This window comes from Crocodylus siamensis, chromosome 1, assembly GCF_052110815.1.
Source record: "Crocodylus siamensis isolate JL-2025a chromosome 1, ASM5211081v1, whole genome shotgun sequence".
Classification (NCBI taxonomy): Eukaryota; Metazoa; Chordata; order Crocodylia; family Crocodylidae; genus Crocodylus; species Crocodylus siamensis.
In genome coordinates, this window is record NC_143395.1 from 97,419,873 (window position 1) to 97,442,242 (window position 22,370).

The 22,370-nt window shown below is 43.2% G+C and overlaps 2 protein-coding genes across 4 annotated transcripts in view; one reads left to right on the plus strand and one right to left on the minus strand.

Moving 5' to 3' along the window:
- Positions 1 to 22,370, minus strand: part of MCM9 (minichromosome maintenance 9 homologous recombination repair factor) — a 72,560-nt gene that overhangs the window by 22,856 nt on the left and 27,334 nt on the right. For all 3 annotated transcript variants that reach the window (XM_090038603.1, XM_090038611.1, XM_090038619.1), the window contains exon 8: positions 2,609 to 2,783. In XM_090038603.1, the coding sequence (XP_089894729.1) occupies positions 2,609 to 2,783 (175 nt within the window). The remainder of the gene's footprint in view (positions 1 to 2,608; positions 2,784 to 22,370) is intronic.
- On the plus strand, positions 9,204 to 20,890 carry ASF1A (anti-silencing function 1A histone chaperone). Its single transcript, XM_090038629.1, has 4 exons — positions 9,204 to 9,502; positions 13,768 to 13,883; positions 18,607 to 18,783; positions 20,236 to 20,890. The coding sequence occupies exons 1-4, from the start codon at positions 9,394 to 9,396 to the stop codon at positions 20,446 to 20,448; spliced, it is 615 nt and encodes a 204-aa protein (XP_089894755.1). The 5' UTR covers positions 9,204 to 9,393; the 3' UTR covers positions 20,449 to 20,890.

Consider the following 22,370-nt stretch of genomic DNA (forward strand, 5'->3'; position numbering starts at 1 on the left):
ATGAGCCTTCAATGTGATGCTGCGGCTAGTAAAGCAAGCAAAACACTGGCTTGTATCCGTAGATGCTTCTCAAGCAAAATCCAGGATGTCATTCTCCTGTTGTACTCAGCCTGGGTGAGGCTGCAGCTGGAGTACTCCACAATTCAAAAAGGATGTGGAGAAGCTTGAGAGGGTGCAGAGGAGAGCCACGCGCATGATCAGAGGTCAGGAAAATAGACCTTATGACGAGAGGCTGAGAGCTATGGGACTCTTCAGCCTGGAAATGCACAGGCTCAGGGGTGATCTGGTGGCCACCTATAAGTTTATCAGGGGTGCTCATCACGATCTGGGGGAACGCCTGTTCACCAGAGCGCTGCAAGGGATGACAAAATCGATTGGTCACAAACTCCTCCATGACCGTTTCAGGCTGGACATAAGGAAGAACTTCTTTACTGTCAGAGCCCCTAAGGTTTGGAATAGACAGCCGCTGGACGTAGTTCAAGAACCTACCTTGAACGCATTCAAGAGACATTTGGATGTCTATCTTGCTGGGATTCTATGACCCTTGCTAACTTCCCTCCCTTTGGGCAGGGGGCTGGACTCGATGATCTTCTGAGGTCCCTTCCAGCCCTGATGTCTATGAAATCTGTGAAACAGCAACAGCAGCAGCAAGTCCTCCAGTGGGAGTTGGAGTGACAGCGACACAGACAACGGATGAGCTGAGTTTTGTAACCCTGTAACCGGGGTGGGGATGAGGGGACTGTGGTGTCTATTCTGAGAGACCAGCAGACTTGCGTGTGGGTGCACAGGTAGATATTTTGTAAGAGGGTCGGGAAACCAGTGGGTCTTTGTATGGGTGCGCGGGTGCATATATTCTAATAGGTTTTTCCTTTTTGGTGTGTGGCTAGGAGCATAGATATATATAACTTTATGTGTGTATGTATGTATGTGTGTGTGTGTGTGTGCGTGTGTGTGTGTATATATATATAGACATATATCGTTACAAAAAAATAACAAAGTGCACACTTCCAACAAAATTACATATCTCATCAAAAAATGGCATTTTCCACATATGTGAAGAACTCACTGCCTCATATGGCAGGCTCTGCAAAACCAGTTTATGTATAGTCTCCTTTATAAATGGGTTCCCTTATAAACCCTACCTGATTAACTTCCAGGCCTGGGTAAGAAAGTTTTTAATGCAAGTCTGAGAGAGTAGGGTCAACAGGGACTTAAAACCACCTTTGTGTTACTGCAACCCTGGAGACAGTCATGCATTTAGTCTCTGAGGTAATTTCAGTTTCCAGGGTTGTTCTATCTTACATGCAGCCACAATTCCCAAGAAGCCCTTCTCCTGGACTGAGATCACTGGGTGCAAAGTATCCTCCTCTCTTTGAATGTCTCAACGGAGGGGTGAGTCCAGTGCCTCTGCGCCCCCTGGGGACTCCGCTAATCCTGAGTTTCTCTCCCTCTTCTGTGAGTAGTCAGATCTTTTAGCTCAGCAGGGTTATTTAGCAAAACATTAAGAATCCAAGTTTCTACAAGTAACATATAGCAGTTCCTCTTTATAGCCCATGGTGCAGACCAAAGTGACAATTTTTGCCTGATCTGGCCACAAAATTCAATTTATAGCTGTGATCAAACACAAGTGCATGGCTGCAAACAGCTTCAAAAACAGCTGATACACATCTGACTCCTCACTGCATAAGGTATCAGATAAAGATGTTACAAAACATAGTGGCTTTTGTAACTTGTGGGAGAGGAGCTCCCAGCTTGTCCCTGTTTTCAGAATGGGAGGGGGGAAAGGGAGCAGAGGGAGTTTAGTCTAGGGGTTTTTCAGCCCCTTTGCAGGGTGGGCTAGGTGTATTGCAGCCCCCCCCCACATGGGGGGGGTGGGGAGGAGGGCTCCAATTCACCCACCCCACCCTTCAGCACCAGCTGGGGAGTGCCAAGAATGAGCTCCCTCTGTTGTCTTCCCCCACCTCCAATTCTGAAAACAGCAAGCACTGGCAGAGAGCCTGGCTGTAGGTTCCAACTAGATTCCCCTCTCCCTGGAGCCAACAGTGAACTTCTGTTTGGGCTGCGGTAAGGTTGTAACTCAGAATGCTTTACAAAAGGTGTTCTGAGTTACAGGTGGGAGTTCCACTTCTGTCTGCACCCCCAGTGACCAGTAGTCCCTTACATGGCACTCCTTAACCACAGAAAGGTAAGTAGCTTGAGAATCTTTTCCTCTTCATTTGCTACCTGCTATTCAGTAGTTGTCATATGTGCATGGGGTGGAGGGAGTGTTTTTCCTCATCCTATCGCTAAGACCAGTTCTATTAAAAGATGAACAAACAACAGTCATTTAAAAAGTGTGCTTTCTCTACACAGCGGTAAGAGTTCTACAAAAATAGTGTAGGGGATCCATGTGTGTTGTGTGTTCTTATGTATCTATATGTCTACTTCATTATTTGAAATTCTGAAAAGTCTAGCTGGTGAGTATTTTTTAAAACAAAAACTGTACAATATAATATGTGTAATATTTAAATTGATCACCATGGCAAAATTAGCTCTAGCTTTTATCTTATTTTGGATTCAGGGGAAATCTACTTTGTTGTTTCATTGTATGATTTTACATGTCCCTTACCCTGCCTTAGCTACACTGATGGTTTGTTGCTCCATTGCTTCATGGATGCTTGTTCTGTCATGTTCCTTGATACTATTAAACTCATCAATACAGCAAAGACCTCCATCTGCAAGCACCAATGCTCCAGCTTCCAAATTCCATTCACCAGAGTCCTTTACAGCAGTCACTGTCAAACCTGAAAAAGATATCAGTTTATTCAGTCCTTATTCAAAATGAATTTGAATAAAAGCTTATTGGCTAGTGCCAGGCAGAGAGAATGCAAACGGTACATACTTGTCACCCTACAGCTCTGCCAATAACATTTTAGGTATTACAGACCCCTGGGCATGCTATCCAGTTATTATAGCCCACGTGTTCCTGGGTCTGCTGAGCAAATTCTGTCAAGCAGAGCACATTTTGTACTTGTGTTTTTTATGATAAGAAAAAAGGTACAAATTGTGATTAAAGGTGATCTAACTAAATTTGTTAAATTGATTTTAGGTGCAAACCTGAACTGTCAGCAAAGTTACACCATGGATACATGCAACCCACCATCAACTTTTAAAAACACAGTTGAACATAAAAATGTTTTAAAATATCATTTGAGAGAGATTCATTCATGAGTTCAGGAAGCAGGAAACGGAACTGATAAACTCTGTCAACATTATATTTTGACTGGGGGGTGAGAGAGTTTCTCTTTGAGATATTAGGTTCATTTGAACATTAAACTCAAATGGAAACCGGAGGGATGGAAATCAAAGAATCATTCCCAGCAGGCATGTGGAAATGGAAACTGTATGCAACACAGCTCTAAATAACCTTCACAGCACTGAGAGCATGAAGAGTATGAAATGACACCTTATGTATATTTTGTCTTTTTATCAAGACTGCTAAACATTTATTGTTTTCTAGCTAATACTTTTTTTTCTTTAATACACTACACAGTATCTAAAAGTGGGGTCAACCTTGGGACAAAGTTAATAGTACATACTTATGTAATATAAGGATATCTGGATTTCAGTGATAACAATTAGAACTGCTTTCCCCTCTCAAACATCTGTAGCTCTCCTCCACTCCTCACATTTCTTTCACAACTTTTATCTCTTTTCTTCATTTTTTGAGGCTTTCCTCCCTCCCCAAAAATTCTCTCCCTACTCCACTACAGTTTGGCTCACAAATGGCTCAATAATCCACACCCCATGACTCTAATCAACCTTAAGATCTTTAGGAGCGTTAGGGACACAAACAGGGTGTTTGTGCCCAAAAGCTTGCAAAGAACAATTTGTCCAACTATTTAGTTCGTCTAATAGAAAGTATCAGATTTACCCAAAGAACCTTGTCTGCCTATGCCCTTGGGCCAACATGGCTACAACCAACAACCTTAGGGACATGACAATGGGTCCAAATACTTTAATAGAGCTCTGAAGCCGGAAGTCACAGCCTACAGCTGGAACACAGTTTCTGCCAGTGAAGTTGCATGTCCCCAAACAAGCAGTGAGGCACTGAGAACGGATCTCTCTCAATAACGCACTGCATATTATTGGCAGGTTCATTATGAAGAATGTCTTCACATCATTCTATCTTCCCTGATTCTCTGGGATTTTCATATGTAGGAGCAGCTTAAGCAGTCTACCACCTTGCTGATTTAAACAAGGTAAGCAGGTATAGAAAGCAGTGGGTGTATCTACACGTGCAATGAGCATGTCGCAAACTCCAGTGCAGTATGCATCAGAGTTTAATGCTTCGGGGTGCAGTGTTTCCATGTGCACGCAAGGATGCAGTATGCTGAGCCAGGGTGGAACAGCCCTGGCTGGCATGGCTTTCATGGGGGGTCAGCCTGCCAGTTTGGAACTGCTCTGACTTTGCTCAACTTGTTGTGGAGGGGCTGCAGTGTGGAGGTTAGCTGACAGACAGCCCCTGTGCTGTAGCACCCTTGTGCCCCAGCCAGCCCTCGTCACCATCTATACTTGCATTTTGGTACATGTGACTACTCCACTGTAGGATAGTACTTGTCCTAGATGGTACTATTCTATGGTGGAGTTGATTAATTTACTGTACCCTAATTGGGATGCACATGTAGACGTTTTACTATGGAGCTAATTAGTCAGCTCCACAGTAAAGTGCCACATAGATGCACTCAGCAGTGATCACTGATTGTGTGTTTACGACAAAAGAACTTCCCTGTAAAGTAGAGACCAAGATTGTCCGCTCCCTTGGAAAGACTTCTAGGAAGGAACCAACCAAGAGGAAATTTTGACATGATCTGGGGGATCAACTCAAGTCCAAGGACCTTGGCATACTCAAGTCCAAGGACCTCCTGTGCTCTACACTGCACACTTCCTCCAAAACCCTCCCTGGCCTCCCTGTCAGCATGACTCAGCCTTTCAATGCAAGCAGTTGGCCTACTGTACTCAAGGGCTCAACTGGGAAATTAACGAAGTCTGAACCTGTATTTACGTCAGTAGTTTTTCTCCTCTGGAGTTGGGGAAAACAACTGGCAATCCCCCCCAACCCATGTCATATTCTGCCCCTCTAGCTACCGGATCCCTTACCCTGCAGGAGACAAGGACACCCACTGGTTGAGTTGCTATTCCATCCTCCATGTACAGTGGTATGAGATTTTCATGAGGGAAGGGCACTCTTGGTGCAGGCCTCCAAGGACAGGGCAAAGTGTCTGTACATCACTTCCCAGTTTAGGATCTTGCCTCAAAGCATTCTGATTTCTTCTTTCACATTTAAACATATGGATCTGTGAAACTTGTAACAAGCTGTGTGGGTCTCCAATTGGGCTTGTCAGCCACAAAAAGATTTATCAGGCATCTGACAAGTCCTCTTACGTATATACAATGATCCAGAGGATCAACCATTGCCCACTATGTATGCAATATGTTCATGTAAGCATAGGACAGTAGCGAGCTACAGAGAACTGAAACTGATTTTTTTTGGCAGAGCCTGTTTATGCGACAGTCTTCCTAAAGCCGAGGTCTCTTTAACTACCTAAATGGTAAGTCAAACTGTCTAAAACAAAGGTTCCTCCAGGCCCAAAAAGAGCTGCTTGGGCTGACCCTGAGCCAATAGGGAGCTCCTGCAGAGTCACGACCCACAGTAACTATTTTTCCAAAGCTTTCTCTCGTGCGTGGATGACCTCTACCTGACTCAAGAAGTCTATGGGCCAATGAGAGGCAAAGCGCTGCTTGACCTGGTACTGGCTCCGGGGGACGACCTAATCGGCGACCTAGTGATTGATGGGAAGTTGGGTGACAGCGACCACGAGCTGATCACCTTCACCATCCGCCGTAAAGCTGGCAAGTCATTCAGCAACACAGAAGTCCTTGACTTCAGAAAAGCCGACTCTGACAAGCTCAAGAGGCTAGTCGGTCAGGCCCTCAGGGACCATGACCCCAGGGAGATGGGAGTGCAAGAAGAGTGGTTGCTTCTCAAGGAAGCGATCCTCAGTGCACAAGCTAAATCTATTCCAACACGGAGGAAAGGCAGCAAGAAGGCACAGCAGCCCCCGTGGCTCTCCAGAGACCTAGCGGACCTACTGTGGCTAAAAAGGAAAGCCTACAAAGGATGGAGGACGGGATTCACCTCCAAGGAGGATTACTCCGCGCTGGTCCGGTCCTGCAGGGACCAAACCAGGAAAGCCAAGGCTGCAACTGAACTCCAACTAGCTTCAAGCATCAAGGACAACAAAAAGTCCTTTTTCAGATATGTGGGGAGCCGGAGGAAAAGCAAGGGCAATGTTGGACCCCTGCTAAACCAGATGGGGCAACTGACAACTGACGCCCAGGAAAAAGCCAACCTATTAAACAGGTACTTTGCGTCAGTCTTTCATCAGTCACATGGGATGCCCATGCCTGCTATGGGACAGGGAAATCTGGGTGAGGGGGATCCCCTACCCTCCATCAATGCTGACCTCGTGAAGGAACACCTTGAGAAGCTGGATACCTTCAAGTCAGCTGGCCCTGACAATCTGCACCCCAGGGTACTCAAGGAGCTGGCGGGCGTCATAGCCCAGCCCCTGGCACGGATCTTTGAAAACTCCTGGTGCTCTGGTGTAGTGCCCGAAGACTGGAAGAAGGCCAATGTGGTGCCGATCTTCAAGAAAGGGAGGAGAGTGGATCTGGCTAACTACAGGCCCATTAGCCTGACTTCTATCCTGGGGAAGATCCTAGAAAAGTTTATTAAGGAGGCCATCCTTGAGGGACTGGCCCAGGCTAACATTCTAAGGGACAGCCAGCATGGGTTTGTTGCGGGTAGGTCTTGTTTGACCAATCTCATTTCCTTCTATGACCAGGTGACCTATCACCTGGACAAGGGAGAAGAGAGTGATGTCATATATCTTGACTTCAAAAAAGCTTTTGATCTGGTATCCCATGATCACCTCTTGGCCAAACTGCCCAGTTGTGGCCTTGGCTCCACCACGGTCCGCTGGCTGGGAAATTGGCTTCATGGTCGGACCCAGAGGGTTGTGATTGATGGCAGTCACTCATCATGGTGCCCTGTGACCAGTGGGGTCCCTCAAGGCTCTGTCCTGGGACCCATACTGTTCAACATCTTCATTAACGATGTGGACATTGGAGTCAGGAGTGGACTGGCCAAGTTCGCCGATGACACCAAACTCTGGGGCAAAGCATCCATGCCAGAAGATAGGCGGGTGATCCAGGCTGACTTGGACAAGCTCAGCAAATGGGCAGACGAGAACCTCATGGTGCTTAACATCGATAAATGCAAGGTTCTCCACCTTGGGAGGAAAAACCTGCAGCACCCTTATAGGCTGGGCAATGCTACGTTGGATAGCACTACAGAAGAAAGAGACTTGGGGGTCATCATTGACCACAAGATGAACATGAGCCTGCAATGCGATGCTGCGGCTAGTAAAGCGACCAAAATGCTGGCGTGCATCCATAGATGCTTCTCAAGCAAATCCCGGGACGTCATTCTCCCCTTGTACTTGGCCTTGGTGAGGCCGCAGCTGGAGTACTGCGTCCAGTTTTGGGCTTCACAATTCAAAAAGGATGTGGAGAAGCTTGAGAGAGTCCAGAGGAGAGCCACGCACATGATCAGAGGTCAGGAAAACAGATCTTACGATGACAGGTTGAGAGCCACGGGACTCTTTAGCCTGGAAAAGCGCAGGCTCACGGGTGATCTGATGGCCACCTATAAGTTTATCGGGGTGACCACCAGGATCTGGGGGAACGTTTGTTCACAAGAGCGCCCCAAGGGATGACGAGGTCAAATGGTCACAAACTCCTGCAAGACCGTTTCAGGCTGGACATAAGGAAGAATTTCTTTACTGTCCGAGCCCCCAAGGTCTGGAACAGTCTGCCAGCGGAGGTGGTTCAAGCACCTACATTGAACACCTTCAAGAGTAAATTGGATGCTTATCTTGCTGGGATCCTATGACCCCAGCTGACTTCCTGCCCTTTGGGCAGGGGGCTGGACTCGATGATCTCCCGAGGTCCCTTCCAGCCCTAATGTCTATGAAATCTATGAATACCCTCAAAATCCAAATCCTAATCGCACCTCTCTTAGTGAAATCCCTATTTTGGAGAGAATGCCCTCAGACCCAATATGAACATAAACTTGCAGCCCTTCTTCTGATCATTAGCCACCAATTCAGGGAAGAGCCCCATTGACTTCAAAGGATCTGAGCAAGCAAGTGCAGCACTCACAAAAGGGTTACAGATTTGGCTGCTTATGTTCTGGGGGTCCCAGAGATGCTCTGTGGTACCTAAGGGCTCAGCACAGACCTTTGATTGCAAGAGAAGAATTGCTCCTTACGTGCCTGTTTCCCTCAGTGAAAAAAAAAGTTATTTTCAACATGTAGCCATGTTATACAGGTATAAAAATTATACAATACGTATGTGAAATGTATATAGTCATATACAGACAACCCGCACTTAACTCTCTTTGGCTTAGCACTATTTCGCTATAAGGTTCATTTAAAATTGATGCCCGATTCCACCTGGCGCTCAGCAAGTTTTGCCACAACACTTGCGAGCACCATCTTGGGTCATTAAAAACAATCATGGTCGCCATCTTGGGTCGTCAACTACTTTTGGTTTTGCTTAATGCTGGGATTTTCAGGAACCATATAGGGCGCTAAGCGGGGATTGCCCGTACATCATTTCTACGTATGTATAAAATGTATATTTGTATCTACTCTCTTTCTCCCCACCTCTCCCTCCCCCTTTCCATCTCTCCCCATTTCTTCCCCTCACTCTATTTCTTTCTCTCCCCACTTCTTCCCCCTTCCATCTCTTTCCTTATTCTTTTTCCCCCGGTCAATGTCTCTCTCTCCCCATCTCCTATACACAGAGACGAAGAAGAAGAAAAAAAAAAAGGAAAGCAACTCCGTCTTTGGAAAAGGAACAGAGCTGGAAACGAAGCCCCCGGACAAGCCAAGCCGGGAGGAGACCCGACAACGCTGCAGCCAAGGGATGGGACCGGCTCCTCCCTGCGCACCAGTTCCGCGGGGCTCCGGCAGGGGGAGCCGCGACCGGTTGCTGCACCGCGCGCGGCCGAGCAGCCCGTCTTGCCCGTGCGGGGCGGCGCGGGGGGCGGGGCTCGGGCCCGCGGGCCAATCGGCGCCGGCGCTGCCCCTTAAGCTAGGAGAATGGGGCGGCGCGGGGCGGACTAGCGAGGCGGCGGCGCGCTGCGGGCGCGGGGAAGGCAGGCGGGCGGGGGAGAGAAGAGAAGAGAAGAGAAAAGAAAAGAAGGAAAGGAAAGGAAAGAAAGAAAGACGACAAGAAAGTTGCGGGCGGGGGGCCCGAGGCCGGGCGCGGCCCATTGTGCAGACCATGGCCAAGGTGCAGGTGAACAACGTGGTGGTGCTGGACAACCCCTCGCCCTTCTACAACCCCTTCCAGTTCGAGATCACCTTCGAGTGCATCGAGGACCTGTCGGAAGGTGAGGCCACTCGCACCCGGCGAGGGGGGGGGCGGGGCCGGCCCGGCCCGGGGGCAAGTTGCGAGGAAGTTGTGCGAGTGGCGGGAGCCATGTTGCCAGCTTTGTGCGCGCCGGCGCCGGCGCATCGGGGCCGGGAGGCGGGCTGCGAGCGGGGTCGAGAGCCGCCGGGCTGAGGAGCGCGGGAAGCGGCGGGCCCGACCTGGGCGGAGCTGCCGCCTTCACTTCTCCGCGCCGCGCTCCCTGCTGCGCGTGGTGGAGCGGCGCTAGCCGCAGCCCCTGCTCCCGCAGCGGCGGCCTACAGCCCCCCGAGCCGCCCGGCCTCCGCTGCGCCCTCGGACCGGCCAAGCTCTGTGGGGAGAGGGGGTGTCTTGCACTAAATAGTTGGGGAAATTGCTTTTCGGGGCACCAGTGCCCTTCTTTAGGTGTGGGGAAGAGTGCTTTGCCTGCTCCTCGACAGAACAGGAGCCGACATACAAAGCTTGTGCCTGAAGAAAGGTCTTAAGTTGGAAAAAATGTTTTTCAAGGCAGTCCTTCAGGCGCGTGCTTTGTTTGTTGGCTCCTGCTGTGTCCAGGAGTAGGCAGAGCGCTCTCCCGCCTGAAGGAAGGTACTGGTGCCTGGAAAAACACTTTTCCCAGTTAACGCCCTTCTTCAGGCGCACGCTTTGTACATTGGCACCTGGAGAAGGCAAAACACTCTCCCCGTGCCTGAAGAAGGGTGTCGGTGCACCGAAAAACGTTTTGTAATAGACCAACTAAATAGTTGGAAAAAACATATCACATTTACCCAAAGATGCTTGGGTCAGGAGGCACATGGTGCTAGACTGGCTGTCGGTGGGCAAGCGAGAAAGTGGCCCTGCCAGGCCTGGGGGAACGGCGCCACTCAGTGCTGCCTCTGGAGGATGTCCTCCCTGGGGCAATGCTGGGTCAGGCTGGCAGAGGCTGCTCCCCCAGCCTCTAGTGATTCTTAACTGTTTGAGACTGGGGGGAGGCTAACCTGGGGGATGCCAGTCTAGTTATACAGGCCATGGTGGGGAGGCTAACTTGAGGCACCTCATCACCCATGTGACTGGACTGGAACCCCCTAACAACGATAGCCTGGCCTTGCTTACTTCCTTGCAGGGAGGAGCCTGAACCTGCACTCCTCTTGCACCTCAGGCACCTTTTAAAGGATCTCACATCCCTAGGACACTGACCTCCTGGTTGAGAAACACTGTTTTGGTTTAAACAAGGTTTGGCCCATGCCCCTGTGGATGAGACGGCTGGTGCACCAGGGCCACAGCCTGTTTTTAAATCTGGGAGCACTAGCAGACTGGACATATTACCTGGACCTGTGTGCCTAGGACTCCTGCCCCTCCCCTCCTGCTCTTGTGTATTTAGCTCATATTCATTACTAATGGATTTACATATTGAAGCAAGGATGGTTGGCGTCTCAATGAGCCAAAATTTAAAACTGCCTGCTTGCTTACTTTGCAATATTAGGCTCCTGTTTTCAACTAGGAATGAAAAGCACACTACCATTTTTCACATCTCTGCCTATTACAAGTACAGATTTTTGACTTCTGATTTTTTTTTTTTTTTTTTTTTTTTTTTTAAAAATACAGGTCATTAAATAGTTACAGAAAGTACTAATACATGTCATGAAGGAAGTTGCTGTTGCTTATTTTTAATTGCTACTATCCAAATACTAAATAGTACAGGACCTGCTGCTCGCCCCGTCACCTACGCCATGTTTAAAGGGCTCAGTTCAGGCAGGTAGCCCCTTCCTGGCTGAATGGGAGAGTTCCTGGTCCCAGGGAGGGAACCCAGGTGTCCCCAGCATGTGCTGCTCCCACCCCTACAGCTCGGCCCACATTATTTTATTTCAGCGAGTTTATACTAGAATTATCCGCAATTCTGCCAAAACTGTATCTTGTAGGGGGTCCCAAAAAATTGTGGACTGGCCCTGATCAATTTTTCTCTCCAAATGTTAGTTTAATTTTTAAATTGAGTCCATTCAGTTATGCCAGTTTAAGATTCCTTGCTTCTATCAATGCCTTTTTAAATGGTTTTAACTGAAAAGTTTTATGCTTTAAGATGTACCACTTAAAAAAAAAAATGATGTTGCAAAAAAGTTGTAGTTTGTAGATAATATAAGCTATCAGTCCACAATGGACTTTATACTGGAATAATAACTTATAATAAATGTGTTTGAGAGAATCTTAACCTTCACTGTCCTCTCCTCATAAGACTTAAGACACTATCCTCTATAGGCATAAGACTTGCCAGACTAGATCAGGCCACTAGATGTTTTTTGTCTGGTGACTTGTCTTTGCAGTAGCCCAAACCAGATGCTTCAGAGGTAGGCAAAACAACCTAGTTAGGCACACTGTAAGCTGGAAGAAAAATTGTCACCTTAAAAGATAAATATATGTACAGAAGGGCTACAGTAATGAGGACATGTAATAGAGCAGATAAGTTCTGTAAAATAGTTGGAAGCTCTTTCTTCTTTAGGTTCCAGCTGTGCTGAAAGAGCTCCAGCATAGCCCCTTCCTTGCACCTGTGCAGAATGCTATTGAAGGTAACAGCTGGGGCTCACCCACCCTACTTGCTGCTTATGCACAATCTGCATTATTCAGTAGTGAAAGGTGATACAAAAATGTTACTTTAAAAAAAAAAAAAGGGACCATCTTGAAATTGCTCCATCAGTTTCACTTGTAAGTAATGAAATAATCCCCAGTGTTATCTTTCAGTTAAACTTCCTCATAATAACAACTAGGGGCATTTTTACACACGCACACGTCACAGTGCCAGTGGCTTTGAAAAGCACCTGGTGCTGCACCACATACAGTTGTGTAAGTGGTGAAATGCATGTCAGTGCTGAGAAAATGGCGGTGGTGTGCTTTTGATCTAAAACACCTCGGAGGTGCTTTAGTTCAAAAGTACACCACTGCCATTTTCTGTGCGCTGACATGCATTTTGCTGCTTTATACAACTGCGTGCGGTGCGGTGCGGTATGGTTCACCTCAACTTGCATGTGGAGCAGACTCGATGAATCAAGTCTGTTCCAAAGTGGCAAATCTCCGGCACATTCCCAGGAAAAAAAGCGTGTGTATAAATGCCCTAGGGGTCTACTTAACTTGCAGCAAGTTACAGCAACTTCTGCGGCTTGGTCGCAGTACAATGAGCTGGGTTTTTTTTGTTTTTTTTTTTTTTGTCCCTTGCTGTTGATCAGCAGGGACATGCTGTATAATTCAGTAGCAAATTTTGCAGAAAATAAGGTTATACAAATCTAAATGCTAAATCTAAATTATATGATAACTATACTTTTATATACAATATTAATGGTAATGTAATTTATTATTATATGTGGCGTTCTACAAAATTTTGGAAGTTCTAATTAATGCTAACCCTAATAGAAAAATTTTCACTTCACTTCACTGAACATTAAACTCTTTTTTATATATATAATCTCATCTAATGGTTGTAATCTCATCTCACTAGGCAGGTTGCATCTCAATACCCAAAGTCTCCAATGAGGCGACAACCATGTAATCAAACTATGCTAACTGTATATATTTCCCTATTTAACATGTTATTCTGTGCCTGTGAGGCCGCTAGCATGTATAGTGTTTGCACTTTGGATATTCTATTAAATTAATAAGCTAGTTTCAGCAAAATTTTGGGGACCAGAGATGGATTCCTATTTGGGAGCTGGGCTGCTGCTCAGGGTGTGATACACCCATGTACACCAGCACATTTCACTACTCTGGCTGACCTTCTCCCTGGTTTGGGGTCAAGTAGCCAGAGTTTGGAGAGAGGTCTCAGCTCAGTTAAATGAATAATGCCCAGGTCTCCATCTAAACATTTAAAAATGAATGTGAATATAGGGATATGTGGGGGATTCTCCCAATCCTGGTTGCTAGGTAAGGATGGTGGGATGGAACCTTAGGACTGGGTAAAGCATAGGTGATACAGGTCCAGAAATGATACTGCCCAGCACCTTTGAGAGAGAGGGTGGTGTATGCATACCTTTCTGACCAGTTGGAAGCTTTTCCTTACTTCGGTTTCAGATGGAACTCCTGATAGACTGGCCATATACCTTAGGAGGCCTAACTAAAATTACAATTATGCCAGTAAATTTCCTTGCATAGAAAAACTATTTGTTTGCCAACATTATTTAGGATAAATAAAAGTAAGCAGGAATTGAGGGTTTTTACCTGGTACCATGGAGAAACAGTTACATTTGTGCAAATTGTGCCTTTTTTTAATGTTTTTGTCTTCACTAGATTTGGAGTGGAAAATAATTTATGTGGGCTCGGCTGAAAGCGAAGAGTACGATCAGGTTTTAGATTCTGTTTTAGTTGGACCTGTTCCTGCTGGAAGACACATGTTTGTATTTCAGGTAAGTTCATTGTTTTAAGTAGTTCTAAAGTTAACTTGGAGTTTAAAGTTGACGAATCAGACAAGCATTTAATAATACCATTCACCATACAAAATCAATATGTGTTATCAGCACATTGGATCTAATATTCCTGATTTCTGAGGCCTTGTTTGCACTAGCCTTTCCCAGCCTTTCTTTTGGTACTGTTCATTTTTGGTATTAGTTACGAGTATGAGGCTGTCATGCCCCCTGGCATTTTAAAAACTGTTGTCTTGACTTGCTCAGAACAGTTATATGGCATTGCTTATAAACACTAATTTAGTTGGCCTGTGTTAGTGCTACCAATACTGTACAACTAGTAGACCTGCGGAGGTGCCTAGTGAGAATAAAAAGTTAGTGCAGGCCAGTGGTTCTTGAACTTTTTGGACTCTAGGCACCCCTCTGAAAATATTAGCTGTTTAATTTTCACCTTTTTTGACAAAAGAAAAACTAACAGAGCAATTCTTCTATTGCAAAGAAAGCAAAAAGACCAGAGCAAATCACAATATTTTTAAGCCTATGAATTCCTGTTTGAAAACTCTGGGTTTATCCTGTGAATAGTGTTTGTACACTTAATAGTGGTACTGTTGCATGGCACCCTACAGCACCCTAGAAAGTAAGATCTTGGGGCACCCCAGGGTCCCATGGTATGCTAGCTGAGCGTCACTAATGTAGGCATACTATCTGGGTGATGAACTCACTGACTTCCTAGTAAAGCTTAAGGAGAGCCCCCATCTGTTTGCAGAAAAATACTACATCATAACAATGGGATACCAGTGTCATGGTGTAATAGTGCAATGTAGTTTCACAAATGGTGATCCAGGTTTAGATCATAAGTAGGGACCTACCTAACTTGTGGGGGCTGCCCCCTGATTTCACAGACAGCATGGGCCTGGACAGGCATTTTGTGGATGGAGTATGGCAGGTCCCCTACCCCCATGCCTCCAATTGGCTGAGGGGGCCCAGTAGCCCCCTGCCTCTCACTGCTGAGTAGTAGAGGGGTGGGGCCACATGACAGGCAGCCGGGCAATGGTGAGGGGTGGCAGCCATCTTGCTGGCAGCCCCCTCCCCCTAGTGAGGTTGAAGTAGTGTTCAATAAGATTTATTTATTTTTTTTTGTCAACTCCCCATTTTGTGGAATCTGTGACATCACAAATTTGGTAAGTCCCTAATCATAAGTATTTAGGGGGGAGAGATCAAAATAATGATTCTCCCACTAATTTTGTGATGTTTAATTATCCTGAGAGCAACCAGCTGCTAAATCTCCAAGTGTTACAATCAAGGTAGTGCCTAAAGGGAAAGTAGGGAGAGGATGGCACAGAGTTGGCTTAACATATTAGTCTGGTTTCCACCTGAAGTCATTAATAGGAAGAAAATAAGGCAGTTTCATCTTACTTTTTTTTCCCTGTATCTTAAAACAGTGACTTAGTTCAGTGTTACTTCTGCTTACCCTAGGCTAGTCTCTTGTCTTATAAGCCAGGAGTAAAATGCTTTGACAGAGGTCTCTGGTCAAAACTGAAATTAGCCTATTCCTGAGGACTTTTATTTATTTTCATGTTTTGCTGTGATTTTTTTGTTTTGTTTTGTCTGTTTTTTTGTTTTCATTTTTTAATAGCTCAGTTCCACTGGATTTCATGCATGTGACCAGATGAAATAAGTGAAGATATAAATGAGCTTCTATTTTACTGACAATTTTAAATACAATTTAAAAGTGATATTAGGATGTATGTAGAAACTGTCACAAACTTGTCATGAATAAGTGCATAACTCCTAGTTATTTGAATATTTCAGGGTTTCTCTGAAATATTGGATAAAGGAAAACCTTATTAGGCAAGCTAAAGGCACAGTTATAAGAGCAGCATTGGTAGCCATTTACATACATTCTTCTAAGCAATTACTTTTCATTAAGTTTCTACACTGGATCTAACTTTTGTGCTATCAACATTTCATTCTTTTTATATTATGGATTATTGTTTACTCTGTTAATTGACAAAAAAAAATCTGTGGCTAGTCCTTGGAAGGAGGTTACAGTGTGGCATACTACTGAAAGATCAGCTGACATTTTACACTTAATTTAAAAGTATGCACTAGTCTGGGTGAAGTTACTGAGGCTCGCTTTTAAACTTTTTTTTTTTTAAATTATCACTGTGCTAGGAGTTGTCAAGACTACAAGCAAAGGGCGATGGTGCCCTTAAAAAGCATATTTTGGACAGCTGATTCAGGTAAATCCTGATTACTCAAACTTCAGGTTACCATACATTCAGATATGTATGAAGGAATCATTTGTTAAATTCTAGTTGTGAATCTCACAGCCAGACTAGTCTGCATGTGTGTAAGTCCCTTTTGCTTGTGTACTGGGATACGTTCCAATTATAACATATTTTAATACAGGCTTTCCTATAATACAGTGAATTTCTTTCCTCTATTTATGGAAGTACCTAAGCTTGAAGTCCATTGAACTGATGTTATGCTTTTGATGGGTCTCATCTATATTTGAATAGGAACGAAGTATATAAGAAGTCATATCAGTGTTGGAAGAAGCAGTACTATCTTTTTCCTGAAGTCACTAGCTGAAATAATGCTAATATTAAGGTGTAGCTTGTTCAGAACTTTGTTTTTACATCTTAACAGTTATGATCATAAGTGATCTTGTGGCACACTTTTGCACAGAGGCAGCCCTCAAAAGACTAGCCTTTGGTAATTCTGGAAAACGAGGAGGGAAGTAAGCTAGCAGGTTTGTTCAAATTCAAGTGTCAGTGCATTTTTTAAAACATTACTTTGTACCTAGACCAATACAGTGGTACTAAAAACTGGTTATCTAGTTGTGGTCAATGCTAGGGGGCAAGCAACTGACCATAATTGTTAACAAATTTGAAATGCCATTAGCCTAACCATACAGGGTACTAAATTGGTTTTAAAATGTGTTAACTAATGCTAACACACACTAGCTAATTGTTGCTCAGTTAACCAAATCATGTTTTATCAAGACAACAGTCCTTCCTAAGGTAGGAAAATGAAGTTTTTGCCACCTTATTCCTTCTACAGCTTCAATTGGATAAGGCATTAGTTCTCACTTTCTGTATCAGTCAGCTAATTAGAGATGTTTAGTAATCCTCTATGCCTCCCTCCCCCAAAGAGGGGCTGCATTTCATGGACAAGTAAAGCAATTCTTGAATGTATATTTACACACAGGACCAACTTTTCCATTGGCATAATGCCCTTGTAGTAAATGGAGTTAAGTTAGCAGTTTGGGGGGCAGGATTCTTAAGAATACTTTGTTATAAAAGCTGCCGCATAGAAGGCCTTGTTTAAGCAGGCCCCTGCATAACTGCTATGATTGGTCTGAAGCAGAGTTAGGGCTGTCTGTGGTCTGAGAGAGTGTACATACTCCTGCTGTTATGGGCTGCTTGTATCCCTGCCACTTATGAGGAGTTGCTTAAGAGAAAGAGAGAGAACCCTGCCAGATTGTGCTGCCTCCCACAACATGAAAAGAAAATCAGAAGTTTTGGTTTCAAGGACAGAGACGAATTAATTTTGCAGACCTACAGGAAGTCTGCAATGAGTAGAGGGATGGCAGAGTTAGGTTTGCTTGAGACTGCCATATGATAAAAAGCCACAAGACTTTTGGAACAGATTGACAAGTCTGTCTTGTAACTCTAACATGTGCTAAAGCTTCCTTTTAATGGAAAAATGGATGACATAGCCAATAAAGCAAGAGTAGCATGCAGCTAACATACTGAGGATGTTAAGATTGCACCCTCATTAAAACACCAGCTGAATTCTATATAGCCTCCAGGAAGCCTGTTGTGCATGTAGAAGGGTGAGAAACAATTGTATTTGTTGTACTTGAACCTGTAAGATTTTTGCAGTGGTTAAGGCTTGAACTTAGCAGGCATAAAGTCTTAGAATGTATGTTTAGATGTGGATACCCAGGCACAAGGCAGCCTGGTTTTTTTTCCTGAACAAGAGAAAATGCCTGAGGAACCAGCCCTGTGTCCTACAGAACCTTCAGATAGACACACAGGGAAAAGTGATGCTATTTGGGGGATATAAGGTCTTTTGAAAGCTTGTTTAAAAAATCTTGAACTTCCAGTGATAGCTAACTAGATAGATGGTGCTCTCTGTCATAGATTCATTTAAGGTTGGTTGGTCTTACCAGAGTTTTAAGTTTGGCTTCCCCACTTCAAGTTAAAGTTTAAGCTCCTGTGTGAAACTTTCTATTTAATAATACATGACTTTGTGTGATTGGAGGCATTTATGTAGGGGCAGTCCAAAATTTTACTTTCCATTCAGATCTGTAGGGAATAAGGAGAATCATCACTGCAGGCGATCAAGGACCTATATATAAGACCCTATGACTTATGAAGCCAGTCAATATGTGTGTGGGTTTTTTCTCTGTAGGAATTGATGGACTTTCTATGAGATGCAGTGGAAATGCTGCCTAACCTCATATTATAAAATTGGGGATGGGGTTCCTATTATCTCTACAGAGTAATGCCCTCAACCCAGGCTTGGAATCGCAGAGAAAGTGATGCGTATGTGCTTACTGTGTACCATCTCTTTATGCATGAAACAATTTAAAAATCTGTAAATAGCCTAATCAACATGATCTGTCTCTCCAGATCTCCCTGATAGACAGTCATTTGGCATAAAGTTGTGGATAAGATTGGGTTATTTATTATAACCTTCTCCTTTTACATTTTAGGCTGATGCTCCTAATCCAGGACTTATTCCAGATGCAGATGCAGTAGGTGTAACAGTTGTGTTAATCACGTGCACCTACCGAGGTCAAGAATTTATTCGAGTTGGCTATTACGTAAACAATGAATATACTGAAACAGAATTGAGAGAGAATCCTCCAGTGAAGCCAGACTTTTCTAAGGTAAGGAATGTTTTGTTCTAGTTGCATATTGGAAACGTGTTTAGTGAAAAAGGCTTTCATTCTTTTTAAAAAAATCCTAAATGGTCCATAAGGCATATGAATCCTGTACATCAAATCAAGCTAAAAGAAGACTTAGCTACATGCCAGTCTAAATTAGCTCACTTTTAATTTTGAAGGGGGATTGGAATGCAGTCAGTCTCCCACTGGGTTAAATCCTTCCCAGATCATTAATGATTAGAATTTATTACTGTCTTAGACCACTCAGGTGAAATGAATTGTTAGCCTGTCTTCACCTCCTAATGGACAAATGTCCACATCACAGATATCAGCAATGTTCATGTTATTAGAAAGAAGGGAGGCTAATTTTGAATAGGGATTAAGATTGCTGACCTACTGCAGAGGTGGTCCTTCCAAAATTGCCCTTCACCATGCTTCAGTTCTGTGTAGGCTTTCCACTGTTAGCACTCTCTGTTCACAGAGCAGGTATCTATGCTTTTTCAGGACCATCAAGGTAGCACCTTTTCTAAGTATTAAATTTAGGCTTCTCCACCCACTGGAAAGCTACCTGCTGGTGAAGGGTAATGAGGTAAAATTGTTTTCCCATTTATATGTGAATGACAAGATGATGACAGAGTGTGAAGAGTGAGTCAGAATAATGCAGTACAATGACCAGTACAGAGAGGAGCCATACATTTTCCCCCAAATATCCCTGGGTATACCTAAAATATAAATGAGGGTTCACTAAAAGGCCAAGACTAAGATTTTTTTCAAAAGTGACTAGTGGTTTCTGTTTGCCCAGCCTGAGAGACTACTTTTCAGAGGTCAAAGGCTCAGCACTGTCTGATAATCAGGCCAGTTTAAGGTGCCTGTTCCAAAATCCATTAACTTCTTGGGAATCTTGAACTGGGTTATGTGGGGTAAGCTCTGGAGCTTTGGCTTCCAAAAATCTAGATGTTTTCACCTGAACTCAAATTTTAAACTCCTACTCTCCTTTATGCTAGATTTAATGTTGCTATTGTGAAATCTGTGGAAATGATGGGGGGCTGGATATTTTAATTTGTTTTAATGCTTCTACCTCACAAGTCAAGACAACTGTAATCATGACACACATCTTACACTTAGGCTGGGTGTGTTCAGAAGGAAATATACCTCTCCCTGATAAAAATACCACGGGTAGTCTGCAAGATAAGGTTTACTTTGTCTTCTGAAATAAACAGATATTTGGTCCCTGAGATAAGATACCAAAGTAGATAGATCAATGGCTCATTACTGGGTTATAAATCCTCGTGCCTGATTTTCATATTCAGCACCTGTGGATTGAAGTTCAAGAGCAGTAATTTTAACTGATTAATTTCTTTCCTCTTCTGAATGTACAAGACCAATTTTGCAAACTTTAGCTTGAGATGTGTATATAAAAAATACAAAAAATTAACTTTTTCCTCCTTCCTGCAGCTTCAAAGGAATATTTTGGCATCTAATCCCAGGGTCACAAGATTCCACATTAACTGGGAGGATAACACTGAAAAACTGGAAGATGCAGAAAGCAGTAACCAAAATCTACAGTCACTACTTTCTACAGATGCATTGCCCTCAGCATCAAAGGGGTGGTCAACATCAGAAAACTCATTAAATGTCATGTTAGAATCTCATATGGACTGCATGTGACCTAACTACCATCGTTTTGGTACTGTACATGAGTTAAGCTGTAAAAACAACCGGAACTATTTCCCTCAAATTCTATAAGTACATAGTCGACAAACAATGTGAAGAATTTGTTTTAAAACGTTCTGTAGAAAGTTTATAAGAAAAACAACAGTATTTGAGCAAATTGTGGAATATAAATACAACTATTTTTAAGTATTTTTTCTCTAATGTGTTACATTATTGCTCTAAACAGTATCTGATTAATGCATATGTATTTTTCTTCCTTTGTAAATACAATTAAAACCTAAAGACAAAGTTAAAAATAGGCGAAAATGAAATGGTGACAACTTGTCCTTATCCATAATAACAAGATTCCCAAATATTTCACTGCCCTTTAATGACAAGTAGGAACAAAACTGTCATAAAATTAAATGTAAAGTAAAAAGTGATCTCTACAAAATTATCCTGAAATGTCCTCTTACTGTAAAAGCAGACAGCACTGTATAATTTTAGGTACAAGCTGCGTTTTTCTCTTCAAGATGCATGCTTGTTACTTAAAGTATGCAATTTAAGATCTACCATCTGCTATCTGGGATTTTAGTACTTTTAAAAAAAAAAAAAAAAAAAAATGTTCTGCTGCTGCTATTTAGTCAAGTCATACAGTCTTAAGAACAATACTTCATTTGGAGTAGGTAGGTGCAGCAAAGAACTCTGAACTATGCAGCTAGCTTACACAATTGGTTGGAAAGTTTCACGCAATTAAGTCAATAATTGCGCTTCAATAGGAAGAGCAAATTCTTACATTAAAAAAAAAAATGCTCCCTACAGGATTATCACGTACAATCACTGCTTGGTATAGTCATCACTTTTCTTAAGACTATTCACACGGTATGTTTAGCTAGCAACAAGGGGATAAAATGCTTTATCTTCCTATAGCTTCATAAAAAAAAAAAAAAAAAGTGTTTTGATATATGTTGTTGTTATTTTTGTATTGAGGCAGTACTTGTTGGTACATATTTCAAATTCTGGTCCAGTTGTGCAAGACACCACACAAACACTGTACCAGTTTCAGAGAATGTACTAGAAAACATTACCTGACAGCATCTTAGAGGACCAGGCAGTAACTTATAAAATGTGTCAAATCTGTACAACAGTAATATATAGCTATTCTCTAAAATCCTCCTCAGCCTTATTATACCAGTCAAGGTAAAAGTATAAAAAGAGGATACACACTTAGAATTGATATGACGTTTGTAATCATCCTTCTAAGAATGTAGGTCACTGTGGGCTTATACCATAGACACTGACTTGTTTAGGTTTTAAATCCTCACAGAAAGATAAAATCTATGATAAGTAGCAGTATGGCTTTGAATACAAATTGGGCCTTTTCTCTCATCTTCCTGCCTTTAATAAAAATGCAGGTGCTCTAAATAGTAAGAGTGTTTCTAATGGCTTTTGTGAGATTGTTTTAATTTTTAAATGCATATGATTTTTTTAATAAAATTTTTTACTTAAAGCCAGAAAGGGTATAATCTGAATGAACTAATCCAAATCTATATGAATAGTTCCTTACTTCGTATTTAAGACTAGCCAGAGCCAGAAACTCATGCCTATTTTGAAGGTTAACAAATTTCATAGACATTATTAAAATAACTAATGCAATTATTGCTATTTAGAATGAGTACCCAGAACCAGTGATACTTAATCTTCTAATTTTTAACTTGCATGTACATTAATTTTTCCAAATGTGTATTTATGCACACAAATTTGTCTTATATTCTGCCATGTTATTTGACTTCCTTTTATACTAACTGTACAAGAACTAGAGCCAAAATGAAATTCTCAGTTTTCAGTCACTTTCCTATTCTTTATAAACAAAAGATCTGGTCTTGTAAATGGAAGCATGCAAGTAACTGTAGTTATGTGTTTACGGGTTAGTAGAC

Bases quoted from the DNA above. Each gene is read 5' to 3' on its own strand.
- ASF1A (XM_090038629.1), top strand. From the start codon at position 9,394: ATGGCCAAGGTGCAGGTGAACAACGTGGTGGTGCTGGACAACCCCTCG. The intron at 13,884-18,606 runs GTAAGTTCATTG...TTTACATTTTAG, and splicing joins GACACATGTTTGTATTTCAG to GCTGATGCTCCTAATCCAGG. The intron at 18,784-20,235 runs GTAAGGAATGTT...TCCTTCCTGCAG, and splicing joins TGAAGCCAGACTTTTCTAAG to CTTCAAAGGAATATTTTGGC.